A 27873-nucleotide genomic window follows, 5' to 3' on the forward strand; every position below is an offset into this window, starting at 1 on the left:
CCGATTTCCATAATTATTTACAGGCAAAAATTGACAATTTCAGCGGTGGGGTTTTAACGGGCCCGCTACGCTGGAAACAATGGTAAGTGCCTACCTGCAGTTCATCGCGTGTAATCCATTTGGAGTAGCGTAGCAACAGTACGGGTCATGGGTCGTGACCCGACTGCCGTGAAACCGCCCTATATAAATAAATGTGACTTGACTTGACTTGATTGAACCTGTGGCCCCCTAAATCCCAATTTTTTTCTGTGCCCCCCTGAAATTTGCCATGGTATGGCCCCAGGTTGGGAATCACTGTCCTAGAGAATCTTTGGTTGGAAGTGGCCAGGACACCTTCACACTGAACACTTGCAGCCGAATAACATGCATTGCCCGGGACGGCAGCGAGCGCAGTGGACACACGCGGTAATGCGGTGGCAACTCGCTGTAATGCAGGGATTCAGCAACTACACGTCAGTGAAAACATATTGAACCAGGGAGATAATAAAATGGCTGCGAAACGCCCGGCCGGGAGTTGGACCGAGGAGGTAGTTTGTCCCATCTGCCTGGATTTCTTCACCGATCCGGTGGCGCTGGACTGCGGGCACAACTTCTGCCGCTCCTGTATCACACAGAGTTGGGACAGGGAGGGGAGAAACTCCTGCCCGGAATGCAGAGAGGATTCTGCAAACCGCACCCTCAGGGTGAATCGGGCCTTGGTTAGACTGTCTGAGAAAGCTCGAACACTGAGCCTGAATCTCAAAGCGAAGAAAAGCAAACTTCAGTGCGAGAAACACCAGGAAGAACTGAAGCTGTTTTGTAAAACTGACAAGAAACTGATCTGTTTGATTTGTGCAACTGCGCGGGAACACAAGTCTCACAGCTTAACGCTGATAGAAGAAGCAATTGAATCCTACAAGGTAAAACCAAATCACTTTTGATCACATCATTGTCTAATCTTTTCTTCCTTGTCTGACATTTTTATTCTCTGATCTGAAACCCAACCCCAGGAACAGGTGAAATCTTCTTTCGAATCTCTCACAGAAATGGAATCAGAGATCCAGAAAATGGAGCAGGAACAGAAAACGAGCATTTCTGGAGTTCAGGTGAGGCTTTGTGCTATCGATTTAATGTTCTTGTGTGGATTTGATGCAGTGATGTGTGCAATAATTTGGGAGAGAGGGATGGGAGGAGTGGGAGAGGGGTGAGGAGAGGGAGATGGAGAGGGGGAGGAGAGAGTGGTGGGGGGGGGGGGGAGGAGAGAGGGGAGAGGGAGAGAGGTGTGGGGAAGGGGGGAGATGGGGTACCACCATGAGGTACCATCTCCTGTTTAAATTCCATTTGGAATATTTTGGAGGACCAAGAAACCAAGAATCAAGAACCTTTATAGAACTCAGTAGTTGAGAGCCAGAACTCTTGGTAGAGGTTGAGCAGCCAAGGACTTTACTCCCTGGACCACAGCAGTCTGTGGCAGGTGTATAATATCATGAAATGAAATGATGTGTTAGATGGTCAATCTCGTACCCTTAGTATGGGGATCGAGAATGTGGAGCATTTTGGTTTTAGCTGAGAGGGAAAAGATTTAAAATGAATGTGAATGACAACTGTGGAAGTACTAGGGTACATGGAACGAGCTGCCAGATGAGGTAGCATACTCGGGTACCGTAACAACATTTAAAAGATATTCAAACAAATTTGTGGAGAGCACCGTTTTAGAACTGTCTTGGCCAAATGCGGACAAGTGGAACTAGTGCAGATGGGGCGTGTTGGTCGGTATCTAACACTTTTTCATCATTGAGCTGACGGTCCCATGGGAGGAGGCTGTGGATGAGGCTTATGAAAGGAAAAAGCTTTGATATTCAAACCTTGCAGCAGAGGAGAGAGGTTGGAGTGTAAGGGTGTGTCCAGTGGCGGTGGGGTGCAGGGGCTTTGTAGCCAGTTCCACCGCAAGGCTCCTGAGGGAAGTAGGAGTCAGAGGGCAGACACAAAGGAGGACAAGAAAAGAACTTGCCAATGCTGCCGAACGGAGCAGTCACTGGCTGTGGCTGAAGAGGATAGATGCTGTCTGGGCTGCCACGTGACCATCTAGAGACCAGCAATAAGACACACACCCAGGTCTGATCACCCTGCGGTGGGCCTGCCTCGACTGAGGATGTCTTGTGATAAAAGGCCGAAACACCCAGTGACGTTGAGGTACACAACTGAAGATGTGTCTGATTGTTACCAAATTCACTTGGTGGTCATACCCATGAATGTCAATTGTAGTGAAAATCTTAGGGATTGTAACACCCAGTCCTACTAATCAATCTTGCTGTGTGACTCTATGAAGTCTGTCATTCTAAGTGGTGCTGGTGTCTGCTACTTCTGATGACCTGGTTCTGTCCACTGAGGGTTAATGGACACATGAAATGGAATAGGCTGCAGGGAATTATACTGGGGAAATGGGAATTATTTGATTGTGCGTTACTTTCACATATTTCATAATTATCAAGACGAGTACTTAAATTGCCAAGGTAATGAGATAAAGAAGCAGAGGAAGGAGTATATGGAGGAGATAAAAAGTTTAAAAGCGGATATGCTGGTGTCTCACGAGAAAAATAAAGAAGACTTAATAAAACAAGTTATAACGACGGTAAAAAGTATGATGGATGAGTGGAAGGAAAAGGCTAATGCCGAGTTACAAACTCAAATTGAGGAGGTAAAGGATATAGCTGCTGGGATGGAAAGAAAGCTGGATGACAAGATAGATCCTACTATAATTTCGCTAGACCAACAAGGCGAAGCAATTAAAGAGCTAACTAAGATTGCTGAAGTGAATACTAAGGAGACCGAAAAACTCCGTGCCGAGAACAAACGCCTCTTAGAATTATTACGTAAAACAAACGAGAAATGTATTGATCTGGAGGGACGCCAACGCCGTAAAAATTTGCGTATAGTTGGTCTGAGCGAAGGTCGTGAGGGGAGTCAAGATCCTCGAAAATTTGTTGCAAAACTTTTAATGGATATTCTGAATTTGGATCATGAACCCCTGTTGAGCCGTGCACATAGGGCTCTAAGACGGGCCCCTGGGATAGGTTCATCGCCCAGACAAATGATTGTAAAAGTGGCCTTTGACCATGTCTTCGAAGAAATGATGAAGATAATAATAAAAAAGAGAAACCTGAAATACGAGGGAGACAACATCAGTATTTTTAGAGACTACCCAGCAGAAGTGGCCAAGAAAAGATCACTATTTAAATAAACAAAAGGTATCCTGAGGAATTTACAGAATACTAAGGATCTGAGATATGGCTTGATGTACCCAGCAACACTGAGAGTAACTTATGATGACAAGGAATATCGTTTCGTTAAGCATACTGAAGCATTGGAATTCGCCCGAGGCATACAGCAGAAGCCAGAAGATGAAGAGAGAGAAGACGTGGAGGAAGAACCCGAGGGAGAAGGAGAGGACTGAACTTTTATCATCGACCTGTGGTTATGAAATACTCACTTAGAAGGAAGTGGAATAATGGACATTTAGTTGTAGTTCTGTATTAATTATTAGAAAATATTTAATTATTCCATGATAATAGTATTACATATTATAGTATTAAATACAATTGATATTAGTAATTAGCAAATAGTAATATGAATAATAGAAATAATTACTAAGTACTAAGTATATAAAGTTAGTACCCCACCCCAATATATATAGCATTTGAGATAGGAGCTGGTATAATTAACATCTTTTTTTTTAATTAAAAAAACGGAAGTCTTTAGATTAATGGCCACGTTAGTGTGGCTTTCACCTTCACATACTACACACTATACAAGTGTAGTTTCTTTTTTTTCTGAGCACCCTATTAACACCTTTTACTTTTTTTTAATTATTGATATTTCTTATTGTTTTTGTTTTTTATTGATTTTATATTATATATTATTTGAATGTAGATGTGAAGGATATTGTGTATTTAGTTTAAGAAGACATAGATGCGGATTAAGGTGGATAGAAATTCTCATTGGATTGATGTCCGGGTGCAACGGGGAGCTGGGGGAGTCAAGAAGGCTACTCCAAAAAAAGCCACCCTAATAGTAAAATGCATGATATAAAGGTGAAGTGATGGAGTAACCTTCTGCAGTTGGAATGTAAAAGGAATTAATGAACCAATTAAAAGGGGAAAGGTGTTAGCTCAGTTGAACAGATTGAAGACAGATGTCATTTTCCTTCAAGAGACTCATCTTAAAAAAGATGCTCAACATAGATTAACAGCTAAATGGATTTCTAAGGTGTATCATTCTACATTTATTCATAAATCTAGAGGAGTTGCAATAATTATTCGCAAAGGTATACCTTTCATACAAAGTTCTATTATAGAGGATAAAGAAGGCAGATATGTAATAATTACAGGGGAATTATATTCAAAAAAGGTAATTTTAATGAATATATATGCCCCTAATTTTGATAATCCATTATTTTTTAAGAAAATATTTAATAATATTCCTATATCCACTCAACACAATTTAATAATTGGAGGTGATTTAAATTGTACTTTAGATAACTATCTAGATAGATCATCTGCAAAAAGGAAAGCTGCCTCGAAATCAAGTAAATTCATAAATGCTTTTATCAATACATCTAATATTAAAGACATCTGGAGGTTAGATAATCCATCCGGACGAGAATATTCTTTTTTCTCGCCCGTACATGGAACCTATTCGAGGATAGATTATTTTTTAATAGATTCTAAATTACTTCCTTTTACGTATGATGCAAAATATCATAATATTATCATCTCGGATCATGCGCCATTAACATTTAAGATAAAATTAAAAGATATATCTAATAAAACTACTACCTGGAGATTTAACCCTCAGATATTAAAGGACAATGACTGTTGTAAATATGTGATGGATCAGATTAAATTATTTTTTGAAACTAATGATAATCCTGAAACTTCTCCATCACTATTTTGGGACACATTTAAGGCATTCATGCGTGGCGCAATAATATCCGCACAAGCACATCTCAATAAAGAAAATCGAAAAATAGAACAAAATTTAGAAAATGAGATAAAACGTCTAGATAATGAAAATATAAAACAGCCTTCCAAAGAGTTAAGTAATAAAATTGCATCAGTAAAATATAGATTAAATAAAATATATTCTAATCAAGTGATTAAACTTTTTCAACAAACTAAGCAAGTGTATTTTGAATTTGGAGATAAGCCACAAAAATTACTAGCACGACAGCTTAGAAAATTAGAAGATGAGAAGATGATACACGGAATTAGATCGGAGTATGGAAATATATTAATTACTCCAAAAGATATTAATGATAGATTTTTACAATATTATAAAAATCTTTATTCGTCAAAACTAACAGGACAAACAGATAGTATGGAAATATTTTTACAAGAATGTCAAATCAATAGCTTAGATCAGGAAGGTAGAGAATTGTTAAATGCTGAAATAACAGTAAAAGACATTATAGAATCAATTAGTTCGCTAAAGAACGGAAAAGCAGCGGGCCCAGATGGCCTGAGTGCAGAATTTTATAAAAAATTTCAAGATCTGATTTCTCCAAGATTACAAATAATGTATAGATATGCATATGACCAAGGAAAATTACCAGAATCTCTAAATGAATCCACAATTACACTCATCCCTAAAGTAGATAAGGATTTGGAAGATCCTGGATCATATAGAGCGATTGCCCTTTTAAATACAGACCAAAAAATATTAACTAAGGTCTTATCTAGGAGATTAAGTTTAGTGATCTCTAAATTAATACATTATGATCAAACAGGTTTTATCCCAAAACGTTACTCATCCCATAATCTCAGACGTTTGTTTAATATTATATATTCAAAAAGAATACGAGATACGGAACTAGCGGTTATATCACTAGATGCAGAAAAAGCGTTTGATCAGGTGGAATGGATGTATTTATTTAATATAATGGAAAAGTTTCAATTGGGGGATAGATTTTGTAAATGGGTAAGAATTTTATACTCGAATCCTATGGCAAGAATTTTGACTAACCAAATTTTATCAGCCAAATTCAAACTCTCTAGGGGATGCAGACAGGGATGTCCGTTATCACCCTTATTGTTCGCATTGGTGATAGAACCATTGGCGGAAAAAATTAGATCTGAACCTGAAATATATGGCTATAATACTGATACAACAATTAATAAAATTTCTTTATATGCAGATGATGTTTTGATTTATATTACAAAACCGGAAATTAGTATTCCCAACCTGCTAAACATTATAACTAAGTTTGGTGCATTTTCTGGGTATAGGATTAATTGGGATAAAAGCGAGATTATGCCAATAACAGGAATAAATCTAAATACATTACAACAATACCCATTAAAAGTAGTTACAGACAAACTTAAATATTTAGGGATTAACGTAACTAAAACTCATAACTCATTAATAAAATCCAACTATCCTCAACTATTAGATAAACTTAGAAAAAATATTTTATATTGGAAAACACTTCCTATATCCATGATTGGTAGAATAAGTGCCATAAAGATGGTATTTCTACCACAGTTGTTATATTTGTTTCAGGCTATTCCTTTTTTTCTTCCGAAAACTTTTTTTTAAAAATTGATAATATTGTCAATAGTTTTATTTGGGATTATAAAAATCACAGAATAAATAAAAAACATCTATGCAAAGCTAAGATAAATGGAGGATTAGCACTTCCAAACTTTTTATATTATTTTTGGGCTGTTCAGATTAAGAATATGAATTTCTGGTGGGTAAATATGGATCATGAACCGACATGGTTAAATATAGAAAAGGAAGACTGTCTACCTTTCAATGTAGGTTCGATAATTTTTGCACCAACGGAAGTACAAAAAAAATATTATAAAGACAACCTAATAATATATAATAATAGACGTATTTGGAAACAAATAGTTAAGACTCTACATTTGGATAATCTCTCATTTAGATTACCAATTATGAATAATCCATCGTTTAAACCTGCTATATTAGATGGGGGGTTTAAACAATGGGATGATTTAGGAATTACAAGGATAGAACACCTTTATAGAAAAGGAAAATTTCTTCTATTCCAGGAGTTACAAGATATTTATGGATTGTCTCCACAACATTTGTTTAGGTATTTACAAATTAGAGATTATATTAAATCCAATACACAAGATTATAAAAATAAAGAAGCAGGATTGTTAGACGAACTGTTTAATTTATATCCAAATACAGAAAAATTAATAGCCTATATATATAACATCATTTTGGATAAGGAGAATCCAATAACGGAAGTATATCGTCAAGCATGGGAAAATGAAATGGGATTGGCTATAACAAAAGAAAACTGGGAAGAAAGTCTACAACGAATACACCGGTGTTCATTAAACGCCAGACATATACTGATACAATTTAAAGTATTATATAGGTTACATTATTCGAAAACTAAATTAAATAGTATTTTTCCGAATCTCTCCGCTATTTGTGATAAGTGCAAGAAAGCAGAGGCAAATTTAATACATAGTTTCGTTACATGTCCTAAATTGAATTATTACTGGACAGAAATTTTTAAAGTTATTTCTGAAGTCATCAAAGTTAAATTGGACCCTAACCCAAAGCTAATAATATTTGGAATTCCGGATTTACATCTATCACTTACAGTAAATCAAAGAAATTTTTTTGATTACTGTTTGATAATTGGGAAAAAAATCATATTGAAATTTTGGAAGGGAACATTATCCCCCACAACCAAAATGTGGGCAACAGAGATGATGGAGACGTTACATCTGGAAAGAATTAGATTTGTCCTATTGGACAAGTATAATTCTTTTGAACAGATATGGTCTCCATATATACAGTATTTAGAGAAGTAGCTGTTCTTGGCAACACAGCTCGGCGTGCACCCTGCGGGATTTGGTGAGAATAATTCATTTTTATATTGGAATTAACATATATGTCTTTATTGATACTATCACTTGTAGTAGTGTTATTAATAATACATATTGTGGTTTCTCAATTTTTTTTTTTTTTTTTTTTTTTCGTTTCTCTTTTCTTTCTTATATATAATCAAATTATTATTTAATCACTCTCTTATTGATTTATAACTGTTCTATTCTTTCTCTATCATTATTTCTAAAAAAAATAGTAGATAAGTATTACTAGTGTTTTACTTAATGCAAATTGAATTAATTTGATATAAAGTTGTTTGAAGCATTGTAATTGATTACCTTTAATAAAAAAATATATTATAAAAAAATAAAAAAAATAAATTGCCATGGTAATGAAAGCTATGGATTAAATACATGTAAATGGGATTAGTGTAGATACGTACAGAGCCCAGCATGGACATGTTGGGCCGAATGGCATATTTCTGCACTCCAGAACTCGACATTGATTAGCTGATTGTCACATTCCATGTCATGAGGAAACACGGCAGAGTGACACATTATATATATTTTTTTAATTTAATTTTATTATTTATTTCGAACAGAATAAAAGAATAAAAAGCAAATGTGAAACAGCATACAAAAAACAAAACAAGAATATTTATAAAGTGTCATAAACAATATCTATAAATAAATGAAATCATATGTGTCCGAAAAGCAGCAGGAAGAAGCCAAAGCTTATTAATTCCCACCCCTTATTCAACTGCTTGTAATTATCTTATACAAATTTAGCTGCAATATGTACACCATATGTACACCATCCACTATATGTACACCAAATTAGTTACATTTGAACACTAATCAAATATTTACAAAGCCATACAAAAAAGAGAAATAAAATAAAAAACCCGCATATACTATACAGTATCTTAGTCATATATACAACCCATCACTCTATAATCACCCTTCCCAATACAATCAGTATAACAAATATCCCACTCACCTATCCTCATTCCAATACCCCTTTAAACAAGTGTTTTTGTACATCTTTTTAAACTGATTGCTATGCACATACTTTTAAGAGTTGTTGCGTACAGTTTTGGTCTCCAAATCTGAGGAAGGACATTATTGCCATAGAGGGAGTGCAGAGAAGGTTCACCAGACTGATTCCTGGGATGTCAGGACTGTCTTATGAAGAAAGACTGGATAGACTTGGTTTATACTCTCTAGAATTTAGGAGACTGAGAGGGGATCTTATAGAAACTTACAAAATTCTTAAGGGGTTGGACAGGCTAGATGCAGGAAGATTGCTCCCGATGTTGGGGAAGTCCAGGACAAGGGGTCACAGCTTAAGGATAAGGGGGAAATCCTTTAAAACCGAGATGAGAAGGCAAGGCAAGGCAAGGCAAGGCACGTTTATTTGTATAGCACCATTCGTGCAAACAGCAATTCAAGGTGCTTTACAGGAAAGAAAAAATAAAATAGTCAATAATTAAAAATTGCAAAATAAGCAATACGACAAATGTATGAATAATAAAACAACGTCAATGAAACAATAAAACGATTTAAAAAAGCACATAAAAGGGTTAAAATTAGACGGTTAAGATTACCTGCATGTCGGGTTATGGAAAAGCTCTAGTAAACAACAGTGTTTTTAGGCCTGATTTAAATGCGCTTACAGTCTGTGCACACCTCAGGTGTTCAGGGAGCTTGTTCCACAGGTGTGGAGCATAAAAACCCAATGCTGCTTCAGCCTTTTTAGTTCTGACCCTGGGAACACAGAGTAAACCTGTCCCTGAAGACCTGAGGAGTCTAGGCGCCTCATATACAACAAGTAGGTCAGAGATGTATTTTGGACCAAGGCCATTCAGTGCCTTGTAGGTCAGTAACAGAATTTTAAAATCTATCCTCTTACACACAGGGAGCCAGTGCAAAGATTTAAGGACAGGTGTAATGTGGTCCATTTTCTTGGTGTTGGTCAAGACTCTGGCAGCGGAATTTTGGATAAGCTGCAGTTGTTTAATTGATTTTTTATTGAGACCTGTAAATATGCCATTACAATAATCTAACCTACTAAAAATATATGCATGAACAAGTTTTTCAGTGTCGTCTTTGGACAGAAATCCCTTGATTCTTGCAATATTTTTTAGATGGTAATAGGCAGATCTGGTAATGGTCTTTATATGGCTGTTAAAATTCAAATCCGAGTCCATAACTACACCAAGATTTCTGGCTTTGTCTGTGGTTTTCAGTGCAATTGAGTCGAGTTGAGCACTCACCTCTAGCCTTGATTTTTTGGGACCAAAGACAATAATTTCTGTCTTATTTGTATTGAGCTGGAGGAAGTTCTGGTTCATCCACTCATTGATATGTTTGACACACTGGCTCAGTGAGTGTAGGGGACTATGGTCATGTGGTGACACTGCGATATATAGTTGTGTGTCATCAGCATAAGTGTGGTAGGATATGTTAAAATGCTCTATGATCTGAGCTAGGGGGAGCATATAGATGTTGAACAAAATGGGTCCAAGAATGGAGCCCTGAGGAACCCCGCATGTGAGTTTTGTACGTTCTGATTCAAAATTACCAAGGGAAACAAAATAATCCCGATCTTTCAAGTAAGTTTTGAACCAGTCCAGCACAGAACCAGAGAGTCCCACCCACTTCTCCAGTCTGTCAAGCAGTATGTTGTGGTCCACCGTATCAAAAGCAGCACTGAGATCTAGCAGTACCAAAACTGAAGCTTTTGATGCATCACTGTTTAGATGTATGTCGTTTAGGACCTTAGTGAGTGCAGTCTCGGTGCTGTGATGTGGCCGAAATCCCGACTGGAAAACATTAAAAATATTGTTTTGGGTCATAAAGCAATAAATTTGTTGGTAAACTACCCTTTCAATAATCTTTGCCAAAAATGCTAAATTAGATATGGGCCTGTAGTTGCTCATAGCTGAGGCATCCAAATTAGGCTTCTTTGATGAAGCTGAATTTTAGTTAAAATATAAGAAGATATTAAATTGGCTTCTGGGCTAGCTTACAGCTTATATTTAGTCTCAAATTAGGCTTGCCTCAGGTTGCGGGTGTGTGGGATAATAAATCCTATAACATTGTCTCCCAAGTGAGGAAGTGACAGAGAAAGAAACAGCTAGTCACATCTTTGAAGTAAGATGCCATAAACCAAATGGCCTATGTTTATGAAGGACCAAATGACAGAGAGGAAGCAGCGAGAGCTAGGGTGATCTCTGTGAAGATAAAATGTCGTAAACCAAATGGCCAATGTTATCTTGTACTATGTAAACAAAAGGCCTTTGATGTGATGCATTCTGTGGAAACCTTTTCATGTACCTCTGACCAACCTCTGACCATGACTAATGTCTGTGAAATGTGCTAAGGGGACAAAAAAACACTATTTAAGGCAATGTAATTCTGTTGTTCAGTGAGGTGAACGGAGGACGATCAAGTGTCTGTAATGGTCACTTGACTGGTGTTCTCCCTCCCTTCCATCGGCCGATAATAAGTAAAGTTTTGAACTGGTCTACCAAACAGTTTGTGTGGTGTCTGTTTATTAAGAAGCGAACCTGGTTTAGTAGTTAAGAAAGTAGCTTTTTCATCTTCAATAGGGGCTTGATCACTGCTGTTTTTAAGGCTTTGGGAAAATGCCCCGATTGAAGGGAAGTGTTTACTATATTCAGTACTTCTGGTGCAACACTGTTAAAAATATTTTTAAAGAAGCTTGTGGGCAGCAGATCAAGACAGCAGGTAGTGGACTTTAGCTGTTGAACAGTTTCAGTCAGAGATGCACAATCTAAAAGTTTAAAATGTTGTAGATTCATTAGTGAATCTGGAGGCATAGGTGACAAAGCCATGTTCCCTGAGGTGGAGCTAGACATTGTTTGTCTTATTTTCAGAATTTTATCGGTGAAGAAATCTGCAAAGTCATTGCACGACTTGCTGGACAGGAGCTCAGGAGGGACTGATGATGAGGAGTTTGTCAGTCTATCGACAATGGCAAACAGGGTGCGGGAATTATTATTTTTGTTGATAACCTCTGAGAAAAAGGACTGCCTTGCCCCTTTCAATTCCTGATTCTAGATACGGAGGTTGTCTTTGTAGATGTCGTAGTGGACCTGTAGTTTGGTTTTTCGCCACCTACGTTCGGCCTCTCTACACTTTGTTCTTTGGGATCTTACTGCTGTGGCATTTCTCCATGGTGACATTTTCCTTCCAGATAAAACCTTGGTCTTTAGTGGTGCAATAGCATCCATAAGAGTCATAACATTGAAGCTAAAACCATCCACAAGGTCATCGACAGAGGCCGAGGGCAGAGTTGCTGGTGGTCTATAGGCCTGAGCAAACAATGCGCCGGTGTTTTCATTGATACAGCGCCTTTCGATCACCTCTGGTTCTCTTCTGATACTGCTAGCAGAGATGGTCGTTTAAAAAAATACACAGTGGTGATCGGAAAGAACAACATCAGTCACCATAACATCAGAAATGTCGAGACCCTTGGAAATAATCAGATCCAATATATGCCCCCTATTGTGAGTTGGCTCTGTTACGTGCTGATTAAGTCCAAAGTTGTCCAAAATGTTCAGGGCTCTTTTGTACCTCCATCCTCTGCATTATCTATGTGAATATTAAAATCACCCACTAAGTCAACACAATCGAAATCAATGCATACAATGGACAGTAATTTGGCAATCTCATCAAAAAACTGTGCATCATATTTTGGTGGCCTGTAAATAGTTAAAAGTATTGTTTGCTGGGGAGAACTCAGCTGAGCAGCGACATATTCGAAGGAGTTGAAATTTCCACAGGACATTTTCTTGCATTGTAAAGTCTCTTTATATAAAATGGCGACCCCACCTCCTTTTCTGTGTATTCTGGCTTCATTTATAAAAATAAAACCGGGAGGTGCTGATTCAATCAAAACTGTGTCACTATTATTTACACTTAACCATGTTTCTGTTAAAAAGATAAAGTCAAGATTGTGCTTAATAATAAAATCATTGATTAAAAATGACTTGCCTACTAGTGATCTAATGTTCAGTAATGCCATACTTGTATTAAAAGCATGATTTGCAACAGTTGGTAGAGTTGGTAGAGGTGTGTAGTCCACGGACCGCAGATTGTCCACACAGACTCCAGCGCCCCTGTTCCTCCTCTCTCGAGAAGAACTTTTTTCACACAGAGAGTGGTGAATCTCTGGAACTCTCTGCCACAGAAGGTAGTCGAGGCCAGTTCATTGGCTATATTTAAGAGGGAGTTAGATGTGGCCCTTGTGGCTAAGGGGATCAGAGGGTATGGAGAGAAGGCAGGTACGGGATACTGAGTTGGATGATCAGCCATGATCATATTGAATGGCGGTGCAGGCTCGAAGGGCCGAATGGCCTACTCCTGCACCTAATTTCTATGTTTCTATGTTTCTATGTTCTGTTTAAGAGTTTTTTTTAATTATGTTCCCCTCTCAAATTATACCCACCCTGTCTTTCCATAAACAGTTTTTGTATATTTCTTGGAAGTAAATTATTTCTTGCTTTGTACATGATTTGCGCAGTCTTAAATTTAACCAGATCAGTGAACTTCAGTGTATGTGACTTTAAGAATAATAAATTGGTATGTTCAAGATATCCAACGTTATTGATAATTCTTATTGCTGTTTTTTGTAATGTGCATAACGGCTGTAGGTTGGTTTTGTAGGTGTTAACCCATATCTCCACACAGTAACTCAGATATGGCAATATGAGTGTATTATACAGAGTATGTAATAATTTGTGGTCCAGAATGTGTCTTGATTTTCCCAATTTTGCTATAGACTTTGCCAGTTTTGCTTTGACGTGGTTTATATTGATTTGCATCTTTCATCTGACAGGAAGAGTCACACAACCTTCAGTCACTGATCACATCCCAGTTTGCTGAACTGCACCAGATTCTCACTGAGAAAGAGCAGCGCTTACTCAGAGATGTCCGGGAAGAAGAGGAGAAGATTGTAAAAACAATGGAGAAAAATCTTCAAGAGATTCAAGAGAATTTAAATTCCATTCAGGAGGAACTCTCAAAATTACAGGGACAGATAGACCACAAGGACGGTGTGATATTTCTGAAGGTGAGGGGTTACACTACAGTTGGCAAAGTGAAAGTGCACAGTAACAAAATGGTGGGTTAAATTTCTGAAATAAATGCTGCATTTACCAGTATTTCAGTACTAGGTCAATGTTCCATCTGTCGAACTACTCACCACATCCGACAATAATGCCCCAAATTCCAGGAAACTTCATGTATTTATCCTACTTCAACTTAAATTTATCTGCAATATTGTCTTCAGGCCACCCTGTGAGTTCCACATTCTTTTTACTGTTATTCTTGTAGAATTTATTAAAGTCCATCATACATTTCAGGTTTTATTTTTCTTCTCCCCATAAGTAGTGACAATATTTCCAACCCCCATACATTTAAATCTGCCGCTGATCTTAAAATGTTCCATCACATTATCTCTGACATGTTACAATAAAAGACAAATGGTGCAGGAGTAGGCCCTTCGAGCCATTCAATATGATCATGTCTGATCATCCACAATCAGTACCCCATTCCTGCCTTCTCCACATATCCCCTGACTCCGCTATCATTAAGAGCTCTATCAAACTCTCTCGTGAAAGCATCCAGAGAATTGGCCTCCACTGCCTTCTGAGGTAGATCATTCCACAGATTCACAACTCGGGGTGAAATGTTTTTCCTCATCTCTAAATGGCCTATGCCTTATTCTTGAACTGTGGCCCCTGGTTCTGGATTCCCTGAACATCAGGAACATGTTTCCTGCCTCTAGCGTGTCAAATTCCTTAATAATCCTATATGTTTCAATAAGATCCCCTTCCATCCTAAATTCCAGACTATAAAGATGTTCGGCATGGACTTGTAGGGCCGAGATGGCCTGTTTCCGTGCTGTAATTGTTATATGTTATTATACAAGCCCAGCTGCTCCATTCTATCAATATATGACAGTCCCGCCATCCCGGGAATTAACCTTGTGAACCTAAGCTGCACTCCCTCAATAGCAAGAATGCCCTTCCTCAAATTTGGAGACCAAAACTGCACACAATACTCCAGGTTTGGTCTCACTTCAGTCTAGTACAACTGCAGAAGGACCTCTTTGCTCCTGTACTCAATTCCTCTAGTTTTGAAGCCCAACATGCCATTAGCTTACTTCACTGCCTGCTGGACCTGTGTGCTTACTTTCAGTGACTGATGAACAAGGACCCCAGATCTCTTTGTACTTCCCCTTTCCCCAATGACACCATTCAGACAATCTGCCTTCCTGTTCTTGTCACCAAGGTGGATAACCTCACATTTATCCACATTAAACTGCATCTGCCATGCATCTGCCCACTCACCCAACCTGTCCCAATTCCCTCTGCAGCCTCATGGCATCCTCCTCACAGTTCACACTGTCACCCAGCTTTGCGTCATCTGCAAATTTGCTCATGTTACTTTGAATCCCTTCATCTTAATCATTAATGTATATTGTAAATAGCTGCAGTCCCAGCACCGAGCTTTGCGGTACGCCACTAGTCACTGTCTGCCATTCTGAAAGGGACCCGTTAATCCCTCCTCTTTGTTTCCTATCTGCCAACCAATTTTCTATCCATGTCAGTACCCTACCCCCAATATCATGTGCTGTAATTTTGCCCACTAATCTCCTATGTGGGATCTTATCAAATGCTTTATGAAAGTCCAGGTACACTACATCCACTGGCTTTCCCTTGTCCATTTTCCTAGTTACACCCTCATAAAATTCCAGATTAGTCAAGCATGAATTCCCCTTGGTAAATCCATGCTGAATCAGACCGATCCTGTTACTGCTATCCAAATGTGCCGCTATTTCATCTGTTATAATTGACTCCAGCATCTTCCCCACCACTGATGTCAGGCTAACTGGTCTATAATTCCCTGATTTCTCTCTCCCGTCTTTCTTAAAATGTGGGGTAACATTCGCGACCCTCCAATCCACAGAATTTGATCCTGAATGTGTAGAACATTGGGAAATGATTACCAATGCATCCATGATTTCTAGAGCCACTTCCTTAAGTACCCTGGGATGCAGACCATCAGGCCCTGGTGATTTATCAGCCTTCAGTCCCATCAGTCTACCCAACACCATTTCCTGCCCAATGTGAATTTCCTTCAGTTCCTCTGTCACCCTAGGTCCTCTGGCCACTAGTACATCAGGGAGATTGTATGTGTCTTCCTTCAGGTAGAAGGTACAGGAGCCTGAAGACTGCAACAACCAGGTTCAGGAATAGCTACTTCCCCACAGCCATCAGGCTATTAAACCTGGCTCGGACAAAACTCTGATTATTAATAACCACTTTCTGTTATTTGCACTTTATCAGTTTATTTATTCATGTGTGTATATATGTACATTATGGTGTATGGACACACTTATCTGTTTTGTAGTAAATGCCTACTGTGTTCTGTGTGCTTAAGCAAAGCAAGAATTAGGGACACATGACAATAAACTCACTTGAACTTGAACTTGAAGACAGATCCAAAGTACCTGTTCAACTCATCTGCCATTTCTTTGTTCCCTATAATAAATTCACCTGTTACAGTCTGCGTTCTTGGCTAGCTTACCTTTGTACCTTATCTTCCCCCCCCCCCTCCCCCCCCCCCTGTATTACCTTTTTAGTTATCTTTTGTTGCCCTTTAAAAGTTTCCCAATCCTCACTCAGGCTTCCCGCTCATCTTTGTTACGTTATACTTCTCTTTTATGTTTATACTGTCCTGGTCTTCCCTTGTCAGCCATGGTCGCCCCTTACTCCCCTTGGAATCTTTCTTCCTCTTTGGAATGAACTGATCCTGCACCTTCTGTATTATTCCCAGAAATACCTGCCATTGTTGTTCCACTGTCATCCCTGCTGGGGTATCTTGCCAGTCAACTTTGGCCAGCTCCTCCCTCATGGCTCCATGGTCCCCTTTGTTCAACTGTAATACTGACACTTCCGATATTCCCTTCTCATTCTCAAATTGTAGATTAAAACTTATCATATTATGGTCATTATCTCCTAATGGCTCCTTTACCTCGAGTTCCCTTATCAAATCCAGTTCATTACACAATACTAAATCCAGAATTGCCTTCTCCCTAGCAGGCTCCAGTACAATATGCTTTAGGAATCCATGACGGAGGTACTCCACAAACTCCCTTTCTTGGTGCTGCCGAACGGAGCAGTCACTGGCTGTGGCTGAAGAGGATAGATGCTGTCTGGGCTGCCACGTGACCATCTAGAGACCAGCAATAAGACACACACCCAGGTCTGATCACCCTGCGGTGGGCCTGCCTCGACTGAGGATGTCTTGTGATAAAAGGCCGAAACACCCAGTGACGTTGAGGTTCACAACTGAAGATGTGTCTGATTGTTACCAAATTCACTTGGTGGTCATACCCATGAATGTCAATTGTAGTGAAAATCTTAGGGATTGTAACACCCAGTCCTACTAATCAATCTTGCTGTGTGACTCTATGAAGTCTGTCATTCTAAGTGGTGCTGGTGTCTGCTACTTCTGATGACCTGGTTCTGTCCACTGAGGGTTAATGGACACATGAAATGGAATAGGCTGCAGGGAATTATACTGGGGAAATGGGAATTATTTGATTGTGCGTTACTTTCACATAATATTTCATAATTATCAAGACGAGTACTTAAATTGCCAAGGTAATGAAAGCTATGGATTAAATACATGTAAATGGGGTTAGTGTAGATACGTACAGAGCCCAGCATGGACATGTTGGGCCGAATGGCATATTTCTGCACTCCAGAACTCGACATTGATTAGCTGATTGTCACATTCCATGTCATGAGGAAACACGGCAGAGTGACACATTATATATATTTTTTTAATTTAATTTTATTATTTATTTTGAACAGAATAAAAGAATAAAAAGCAAATGTGAAACAGCATACAAAATAACAAAACAAGAATATTTATAAAGTGTCATAAACAATATCTATAAATAAATGAAATCATATGTGTCCGAAAAGCAGCAGGAAGAAGCCAAAGCTTATTAATTCCCACCCCTTATCCAACTGCTTGTAATTATCTTATACAAATGTAGCTGCTATATGTACACCATATGTACACCATCCACTATATGTACACCAAATTAGTTTCATTTGAACACTAATCAAATATTTACAAAGCCATACAAAAAAGAGAAATAAAATAAAAAACCTGCATATACTATACAGTATCTTAGTCATATATACAACCCATCACTCTATAATCACCCTTCCCAATACAATCAGTATAACAAATATCCCACTCACCTATCCTCATTCCAATACCCCTTTAAACAAGTGTTTTTGTACATCTTTTTAAACTGATTGCTATGCACATACTTTTAAGAGTTGTTCTGTTTAAAAGTTTTTTTTAATTATGTTCCCCTCTCAAATTATACCCACCCTGTCTTTCCATAAACAGTTTTTGTATATTTCTTGGAAGTAAATTATTTCTTGCTTTGTACATGATTTGCGCAGTCTTAAATTTAACCAGATCAGTGAACTTCAGTGTATGTGACTTTAAGAATAATAAATTGGTATGTTCAAGATATCCAACGTTATTGATAATTCTTATTGCTGTTTTTTGTAATGTGCATAACGGCTGTAGGTTGGTTTTGTAGGTGTTAACCCATATCTCCACACAGTAACTCAGATATGGCAACATGAGTGTATTATACAGAGTATGTAGTCATTTGTGGTCCAGAATGTGTCTTGATTTTCCCAATTTTGCTATAGAATTTGCCAGTTTTGCTTTGACGTGGTTTATATTGATTTGCACCTTTCATCTGACAGGAAGAGTCACACAACCTTCAGTCACTGATCACATCCCAGTTTGCTGAACTGCACCAGATTCTCACTGAGAAAGAGCAGCGCTTACTCGGAGATGTCCAGGAAGCAGAGGAGAAGATTGTAAAAACAATGGAGAAAAATCTTCAAGAGGTTCAAGAGAATTTAAATTCCATTCAGGAGGAACTCTCAAAATTACAGGGACAGATAGACCACAAGGACGGTGTGATATTTCTGAAGGTGAGGGGTTACACTACAGTTGGCAAAGTGAAAGTGCACAGTAACAAAATGGTGGGTTAAATTTCTGAAATAAATGCTGCATTTACCAGTATTTCAGTACTAGGTCAATGTTCCATCTGTCGAACTACTCACCACATCCGACAATAATGCCCCAAATTCCAGGAAACTTCATGTATTTATCCTATTTCAACTTAAATTTATCTGCAATATTGTCTTCAGGCCACCCTGTGAGTTCCACATTCTTTTTACTGTTATTCTTGTAGAATTTATTAAAGGCCATCATACATTTCAGGTTTTATTTTTCTTCACCCCATAAGTAGTGACAATATTTCCAACCCCCACACATTTAAATCTGCCGCTGATCTTAAAATGTTCCATCACATTATAGAAACATAGAAATTAGGTGCAGGAGTAGAGGCCATTCGGCCCTTCGAGCCTGCACCGCCATTCAATATGATCATGGCTGATCATCCAACTCAGTATCCCGTACCTGCCTTCTCTCCATACCCTCTGATCCCCTTAGCCACAAGGGCCACATCTAACTCCCTCTTAAATATAGCCAATGAACTGGCCTCGACTACCCTCTGTGGCAGGGAGTTCCAGAGATTCACTACTCTCTGTGTGAAAAAGGTTATTCTCATCTCGGTTTTAAAGGATTTCCCCCTTATCCTTAAGCTGTGACCCCTTGTCCTGGACTTCCCCAACATCGGGAGCAATCTTCCTGCATCTAGCCTGTCCAACCCCTTAAGAATTTTGTAAGTTTCTATTAGATCCCCTCTCAATCTCCTAAATTCTAGAGAGTATAAACCAAGTCTATCCAGTCTTTCTTCATAAGACAGTCCTGACATCCCAGGAATCAGTCTGGTGAACCTTCTCTGCACTCCCTCTATGGCAATAATGTCCTTCCTCAGATTTGGAGACCAAAACTGTACGCAATACTCCAGGTGTGGTCTCACCAAGACCCTGTACAACTGCAGTAGAACCTCCCTGCTCCTATACTCAAATCCTTTTGCTATGAAAGCTAACATACCATTCGCTTTCTTCACTGCCTGCTGCACCTGCATGCCCACTTTCAATGACTGGTGTACCATGACACCCAGGTCTCGCTGCATCTCCCCTTTTCCTAGTCGGCCACCATTTAGATAATAGTCTGCTTTCCTGTTTTTGCCACCAAAATGGATAACCTCACATTTATCCACATTATACTGCATCTGCCAAACATTTGCCCACTCACCCAGCCTATCCAAGTCACCTTGCAGTCTCCTAGCATCCTCCTCACAGCTAACACTGCCCCCCAGCTTAGTGTCATCCGCAAACTTGGAGATATTGCCTTCAATTCCCTCATCCAGAGGGAATTAACTCTGACATGTTACAATAAAAGACAAATGGTGCAGGAGTAGGCCCTTCGAGCCATTCAATATGATCATGTCTGATCATCCACAATCAGTACCCCATTCCTGCCTTCTCCACATATCCCCTGACTCCGCTATCATTAAGAGCTCTATCAAACTCTCTCTTGAAAGCATCCAGAGAATTGGCCTCCACTGCCTTCTGAGGTAGATCATTCCACAGATTCACAACTCGGGGTGAAATGTTTTTCCTCATCTCTAAATGGCCTATGCCTTATTCTTGAACTGTGGCCCCTGGTTCTGGATTCCCTGAACATCAGGAACATGTTTCCTGCCTCTAGCATGTCAAATTCCTTAATAATCCTATATGTTTCAATAAGATCCCCTTCCATCCTAAATTCCAGACTATAAAGTTGTTCGGCACGGACTTGTAGGGCCGAGATGGCCTGTTTCCGTGCTGTAATTGTTATATGTTGTTATACAAGCCCAGCTGCTCCATTCTATCAATATATGACAGTCCCGCCATCCCGGGAATTAACCTTGTGAACCTAAGCTGCACTCCCTCAATAGCAAGAATGCCCTTCCTCAAATTTGGAGACCAAAATTGCACACAATACTCCAGGTTTGTTCTCACTTCAGTCTAGTACAACTGCAGAAGGACCTCTTTGCTCCTGTACTCAATTCCTCTAGTTTTGAAGCCCAACATGCCATTAGCTTACTTCACTGCCTGCTGGACCTGTGTGCTTACTTTCAGTGACTGATGAACAAGGACCCCCAGATCTCTTTGTACTTCCCCTTTCCCCAATGACACCATTCAGACAATCTGCCTTCCTGTTCTTGTCACCAAGGTGGATAACCTCACATTTATCCACATTAAACTGCATCTGCCATGCATCTGCCCACTCACCCAACCTGTCCCAAGTCCCTCTACATCCTCATGGCATCCTCCTCACAGTTCACACTGTCACCCAGCTTTGCGTCATCTGCAAATTTGCTCATGTTACTTTGAATCCCTTCATCTTAATCATTAATGTATATTGTAAATAGCTGCAGTCCCAGCACCGAGCTTTGCGGTGCGCCACTAGTCACTGTCTGCCATTCTGAAAGGGACCCGTTAATCCCTCCTCTTTGTTTCCTATCTGCCAACCAATTTTCTATCCATGTCAGTACCCTACCCCCAATATCATGTGCTGTAATTTTGCCCACTAATCTCCTATGTGGGATCTTATCAAATGCTTTATGAAAGTCCAGGTACACTACATCCACTGGCTTTCCCTTGTCCATTTTCCTAGTTACACCCTCATAAAATTCCAGATTAGTCAAGCATGAATTCCCCTTGGTAAATCCATGCTGAATCAGACCGATCCTGTTACTGCTATCCAAATGTGCCGCTATTTCATCTGTTATAATTGACTCCAGCATCTTCCCCACCACTGATGTCAGGCTAACTGGTCTATAATTCCCTGATTTCTCTCTCCCGTCTTTCTTAAAATGTGGGGTAACATTCGCGACCCTCCAATCCACAGAATTTGATCCTGAATGTGTAGAACATTGGGAAATGATTACCAATGCATCCATGATTTCTAGAGCCACTTCCTTAAGTACCCTGGGATGCAGACCATCAGGCCCTGGTGATTTATCAGCCTTCAGTCCCATCAGTCTACCCAACACCATTTCCTGCCCAATGTGAATTTCCTTCAGTTCCTCTGTCACCCTAGGTCCTCTGGCCACTAGTACATCAGGGAGATTGTATGTGTCTTCCTTCAGGTAGAAGGTACAGGAGCCTGAAGACTGCAACAACCAGGTTCAGGAATAGCTACTTCCCCACAGCCATCAGGCTATTAAACCTGGCTCGGACAAAACTCTGATTATTAATAACCACTTTCTGTTATTTGCACGTTATCAGTTTATTTATTCATGTGTGTATATATGTACATTATGGTGTATGGACACACTTATCTGTTTTGTAGTAAATGCCTACTGTGTTCTGTGTGCTTAAGCAAAGCAAGAATTAGGGACACATGACAATAAACTCACTTGAACTTGAACTTGAAGACAGATCCAAAGTACCTGTTCAACTCATCTGCCATTTCTTTGTTCCCTATAATAAATTCACCTGTTACAGTCTGTGTTCTTGGCTAGCTTACCTTTGTACCTTATCTTCCCCCCCCCCTCCCCCCCTGTATTACCTTTTTAGTTATCTTTTGTTGCCCTTTAAAATTTTCCCAATCCTCACTCAGGCTTCCCGCTCATCTTTGTTACGTTATACTTCTCTTTTATTTTTATACTGTCCTGGTCTTCCCTTGTCAGCCATGGTCGCCCCTTACTCCCATTGGAATCTTTCTTCCTCTTTGGACTGAACTGATCCTGCACCTTCTGTATTATTACCAGAAACACCTGCCATTGTTGTTCCACTGTCATCCCTGCTGGGGTATCTTGCCAGTCAACTTTGGCCAGCTCCTCCCTCTTGGCTCCATGGTCCCCTTTGTTCAACTGTAATACTGACACTTCCGATATTCCCTTCTCATTCTCAAATTGTAGATGAAAACTTATCATATTATGGTCATTATCTCCTAATGGCTCCTTTACCTCGAGTTCCCTTATCAAATCCAGTTCATTACACAATACTAAATCCAGAATTGCCTTCTCCCTAGCAGGCTCCAGTACAAGATGCTTTAGGAATCCATGACGGAGGTACTCCACAAACTCCCTTTCTTGGGGTCCAGCACCAACCTGATTTTCCCAATCTACCTGCATGTTGGGCAAGAGTGACCATAATATGGTTGAGTTCTTCATTAGGATGGAGAGTGACATTGTTAATTCAGAAACAAGGGTCCTGAACTTAAAGAAATGTGACTTTGAGGGTATGAGACGTGAATTGGCCAAGATAGACTGGCCAATGATTCTTAAAGGGTTGACGGTGGATATGCAATGGAAGGCATTTAAAAACTGCATGGATGAACTACAACAAGTGTTCATCCCAGTTTGGCAAAAGAATAAATCCGGGAAGGTAGTGCATCTGTGGATAACAAGGGAAACAGGGATAGTATCAAAACAAAAGAGGAAGCCTACAAATTAGACAGAACAAGCAGCCTGCCAGAGGACCGGGAGAAATTCAGAGTCCAGCAGAGGAGGACAAAAGACAAATTAGGAAAGGGAAAATAGATTATGAAAGAAAACTGGCAGGGAACATAAAAACTGACTGCAAAAGTTTTTATAGATATGTCAAGAGGAAAAGATTAGTTAAAACAAATGTAGGTCCCTTGCAGTCAGAAACAGGCAAATTGATCATGGGGAACAAGGACATGGCAGACCAATTGAATAATTACTTTGGTTCTGTCTTCACTAAGGAAGACATAAATAATCTGCCGGAAATAGCAAGGGACCGGGGGTTAAATGAGATGGAGGAACTGAGTGAAATCCAGGTTAGCCGGGAAGTGGTGTTAGGTAAATTGAATGGATTAAAGGCCGATAAATCCCCAGGGCCGGATAAGTTGCATCCCAGAGTACTTAAGGAAGTAGCCGCAGAAATAGTGGATGCATTAGTGATAATTTTTCAAAACTCTTTAGATTCTGGAGTAGTTCCTGAGGATTGGAGGGTAGCTAATGTAACCCCACTTTTTAAAAAGGGAGGGAGAGAGAAAACGTGGAATTACAGACCAGTTAGTCTAACGTCGGTGGTGGGGAAAATTCTGGAGTCAGTTATTAAAGATGGGATAGCAGCACATTTGGAAAGTGGTGAGTTCATTGGACAAAGTCAGCATGGATTTATGAAAGGTAAATCATGTCTGACGAATCTTATAGAATTTTTCAAGGATGTAACTAGTAGAGTGGATAAGGGAGAACCAGTGGATGTGTTATATCTGGACTTTCAGAAGGCTTTCGACAAGGTCCCACATAAGAGATTAGTATACAAACTTAAAGCACATGGTATTGGGGGTTCAGTATTGATGTGGATAGAGAACTGGCTGGCAGACAGGAAGCAAAGAGTAGGAGTAAACGGGTCCTTTTCAGAATGGCAGGCAGTGACTAGTGGTGTACCGCAAGGCTCAGTGCTGGGACCCCAGCTATTTACAATATATATTAATGATCTGGATGAGGGAATTGAATGCAACATCTCCAAGTTTGCGGATGACACGAAGCTGGGGGGCAGTGTTAGCTGTGAGGAGGATGCTAGGAGGCTGCAAGGTGACTTGGATAGGTTGGGTGAGTGGGCAAAGGCATGGCAGATGCAGTATAATGTGGATAAATGTGAGGTTTTCCACTTTGGTGGCAAAAACAGGAAAGTAGACTGAATGGTGGCTGATTAGGAAAAGGGGAGATGCAACGAGACCTGGGTGACATGGTACACCAGTCATTGAAAGTAGGAAGGTACACAAAATTGCTGGGGAAACTCAGCGGGTGCAGCAGCATCTATGGAGCGAAGGAAATAGGCGACGTTTCGGGCCGAAACCCTTCTTCAGACTGATGGGGGGTGGGGGGGGAAAGAAAGGAAAAGGGGAGGAGGAGGAGGAGCCCGAGGGCGGGCGGATGGGAGGGTGGGAGGAGACAGCTAGAGGGTTAAGGAAGGGGAGGAGACAGCAAGGGCTAGCCAAATTGGGAGAATTCAATGTTAATGCCATAAGGACGCAAGGTCCCCAGACGGAATATGAGGTGCTGTTCCTCCAATTTCCGCTGTTGCTCACTCTGGCAATGGTGGAGACCCAGGACAGAGAGGTCGGATTGGGAATGGGAGGGGGAGTTGAAGTGCTGAGCCACCGGGAGGTTATTGCGGACTGAGCGGAGGTGTTCGGCGAAACGATCGCCCAACCTACGCTTGGTCTCACCGATGTAAATCAGCTGACATCTAGAGCAGCGGATGCAGTAGATGAGGTTGGAGGAGATACAGGTGAACCTTTGTCGCACCTGGAACGACTGCTTGGGACCTTGAATGGAGTCGAGGGGGGAGGTGAAGGGACAGGTGTTGCATTTCTTGCGGTTGCAACGGAAAGTGCCCGGGGAGGGTGTGGTGCGGGAGGGAAGGGAAGAATTGACGAGGGAGTTGCGGAGGGAGCGGTCTTTGCGGAAGGCAGACATGGGGGGAGATGGGAAGATGTGGCGAGTGGTGGGGTCACGTTGGAGGTGGCGGAAATGGTGGAGGATTATGTGTTGTATTTGCCGGCTGGTGGGGTGAAAGGTGAGGACCAGAGGGACTCTGCCCTTGTTGCGTGTGCGGGGATGGGGAGAGAGAGCAGTGTTACGGGGTATGGATGAGACCCTGGTGTGAGCCTCATCTATAGTGGCGGAGGGGAATCCCCGTTCCCTGAAGAACGAGGACATTTCCGATGCCCTGGTATGGAATGTCTCATCCTGGGAACAGATGCGGCGTAGGCGGAGGAATTGGGAGTAGGGGATGGAGTCTTTACAGGGGGCAGGGTGGGAAGACGTGTAGTCCAGATAGCCATGTGAGTCAGTGGGTTTGTAATGTATGTCGGTCAGGAGTCTGTCCCCTGTGATGGAGATGGTGAGGTCAAGGAATGGTAGGGAAGTGTCGGAAATCGTCCAGGTGTATTGGAGTGCCGGATGGAAGTTGGTGGTGAAGTGGATGAAGTCAGTCAGTTGTTTGTAGGTGCAGGAGGTGGCACCAAAGCAGTCGTCAATGTAACGGAGGTAGAGGTCGGGGATGGGGCCCTGGTACGTCTCGAACAAGGATTGTTCAACGTACCCGACAAAGAGGCAGGCGTAGCTGGGGCCCATGCGTGTGCCCATAGCTACGCCTTGTGTTTGGAGGAAATGGGAGGAGTCAAATGTAAAGTTGTTGAGAGTGTCAGTGGCTGGGTATAGGTTGCTCCTCTGGTCGAGGAAGAACCGGAGGGCTCCGAGGCCATCTTGGTGGGGGATGGAGGTGTAGAGTGACCGGACATCCATGGTGAAGATGAGGGGGTGAGGGCCCAGAGAGTGGAATGCGTGGAGGCGGCGGAGAGTGTCTGAGGTGTCTAGAACATAGGTGGGGAGGGATTTGACCAAGGGGGATAGGATGGAGTCAAGGTATGTGGAGATGAGTTCGGTGGGGCACGAACACGCAGAGATAATGGGTCTGCCGGGAGAGCCGGGTTTGTGGATTTTGGGGAGAAGGTAAAAACGGGCCGTGCGGGGCTGGGGAACGATGAGGTTGGAGGCTTGGTCAGGTAGGGCGTGGGAATTGATGAAGTCGGTGATGGTGCTAGAAATGGTGGCCTGGTGCTCGTCAGTGGGGTCATTGTCCAAGGGTAAGTAGGAGGATGTGTCCGAGAGTTGGCGCGTGGCCTCAGCTTTGTAGAGATCGGCGCGCCAGATTACCACGGCAGTAGGAAGTAGGAATGCAGGTGCAGCAGGCAGTGTAGAAAGCAAATGGTATGTTAGCATTCATATCAAAAGGATTTGAGTATCAGAGCAGGGAGGTTCTACTGCTGTTGTACAGGGTCTTGGTGAGACCACACCTGGAGTATTGTGTATAGTTTTGGTCTCCTAATCTGAGGAAAGACATTCCTTAAATTAAACAGTAACAAAACAGAATTTCTCCCCATTGGCTCCAAATCAACACTTACCAAAATTAACAACAAACCCATTCTCACTATTGACGGCACCACTGTCTCCCCATCTCCTCAGGCCCGCAACCTTGGTGTGATCTTTGACTCAACCCTCTCCCTTGAGCCTCACATCCGCCATGTTGTCAAAACCTCCTTCTTTCACCTCCTGAACATCGCCAAAATCAGACCCTCTCTCACACCCCCCGCTGCTGAAAGACTCATCCATGCCTTCATCTCCTCCCGACTGGACTACTGTAACTCTCTTCTCTTTGGCATTAATTCCAGCAACATCAACCGACTCCAACTGGTCCAGAATGCAGCCGCCCGACTCATTACCCACACCAAATCCTGGCAGCACATCACCCCAGTCCTTAAAGAACTTCACTGGCTTCCCATTTCCCACCAGATCATCTACAAAATCCTGGTCCTCACCTACAAAGCCCTCAACCACTTGCCCCCCCCTTATCTCACTGACCTCCTCTCCCCCTACCAACCCTCACGGTCCCTCAGATCCATTTCAGCCGGTCTCCTCTCCATTCTGAAATCCAACCTCTGCACTTTTGGAGACAGAGCCTTCTCCAGGGCGGCTCCCAGGCTCTGGAACTCCCTCCCACAATTGATCCGAACTTCTGAGTCCCTCACCCTCTTCCAGTCCCGCCTCAAGACCCATCTCTTCACCTCTGTATACCCTTAGTCCCATGTCCTCCTCCCCTTTGCATCTCTGTCTTACTGCTCTATTTTGTTTTGTTCTTGACTCACCATGTAAAGCGACTTTGAGTCCTTGAAAAGCGCTATACAAATAAAATGTATTATTATTATTATTATTATTCTTGCCATAGAGGGAGTACAGAAAAGGTTCACCAGACTGATTCCTGGGATGGCAGGACTTTCATATGAGGAAAGACTGGATAGACTCGGCTTGTACACGTTGGAATTCAGAAGACTGAGGGGGGATCTTATAGAAACGTACAAAATTCTTAAGGGGTTGGACAGGCTAGATGCAGGAAGATTATTCCCGATGTTGGTGAAGTCCAGAACTAGGGGTCACAGATTA

At 41.1% G+C, this 27873-nt stretch overlaps 1 protein-coding gene across 1 annotated transcript in view; it reads left to right on the forward strand.

Annotated features, from left to right (window-relative positions):
* The first annotated feature begins 941 nt into the window (after window positions 1–941).
* LOC116966251 (E3 ubiquitin-protein ligase TRIM69-like) overlaps window positions 942–27873 on the forward strand; it is a 28969-nt gene continuing 2037 nt past the window's right edge. Inside the window, exons 1-2 of the mRNA XM_033012392.1 lie at window positions 942–1085; window positions 13717–13950. Coding sequence (XP_032868283.1) covers window positions 1026–1085; window positions 13717–13950 — 294 coding nt within the window. The 5' untranslated portion in view covers window positions 942–1025. The remainder of the gene's footprint in view (window positions 1086–13716; window positions 13951–27873) is intronic.

This window comes from Amblyraja radiata, chromosome 36, assembly GCF_010909765.2.
Source record: "Amblyraja radiata isolate CabotCenter1 chromosome 36, sAmbRad1.1.pri, whole genome shotgun sequence".
NCBI classification, from domain to species: domain Eukaryota; kingdom Metazoa; phylum Chordata; class Chondrichthyes; order Rajiformes; family Rajidae; genus Amblyraja; species Amblyraja radiata.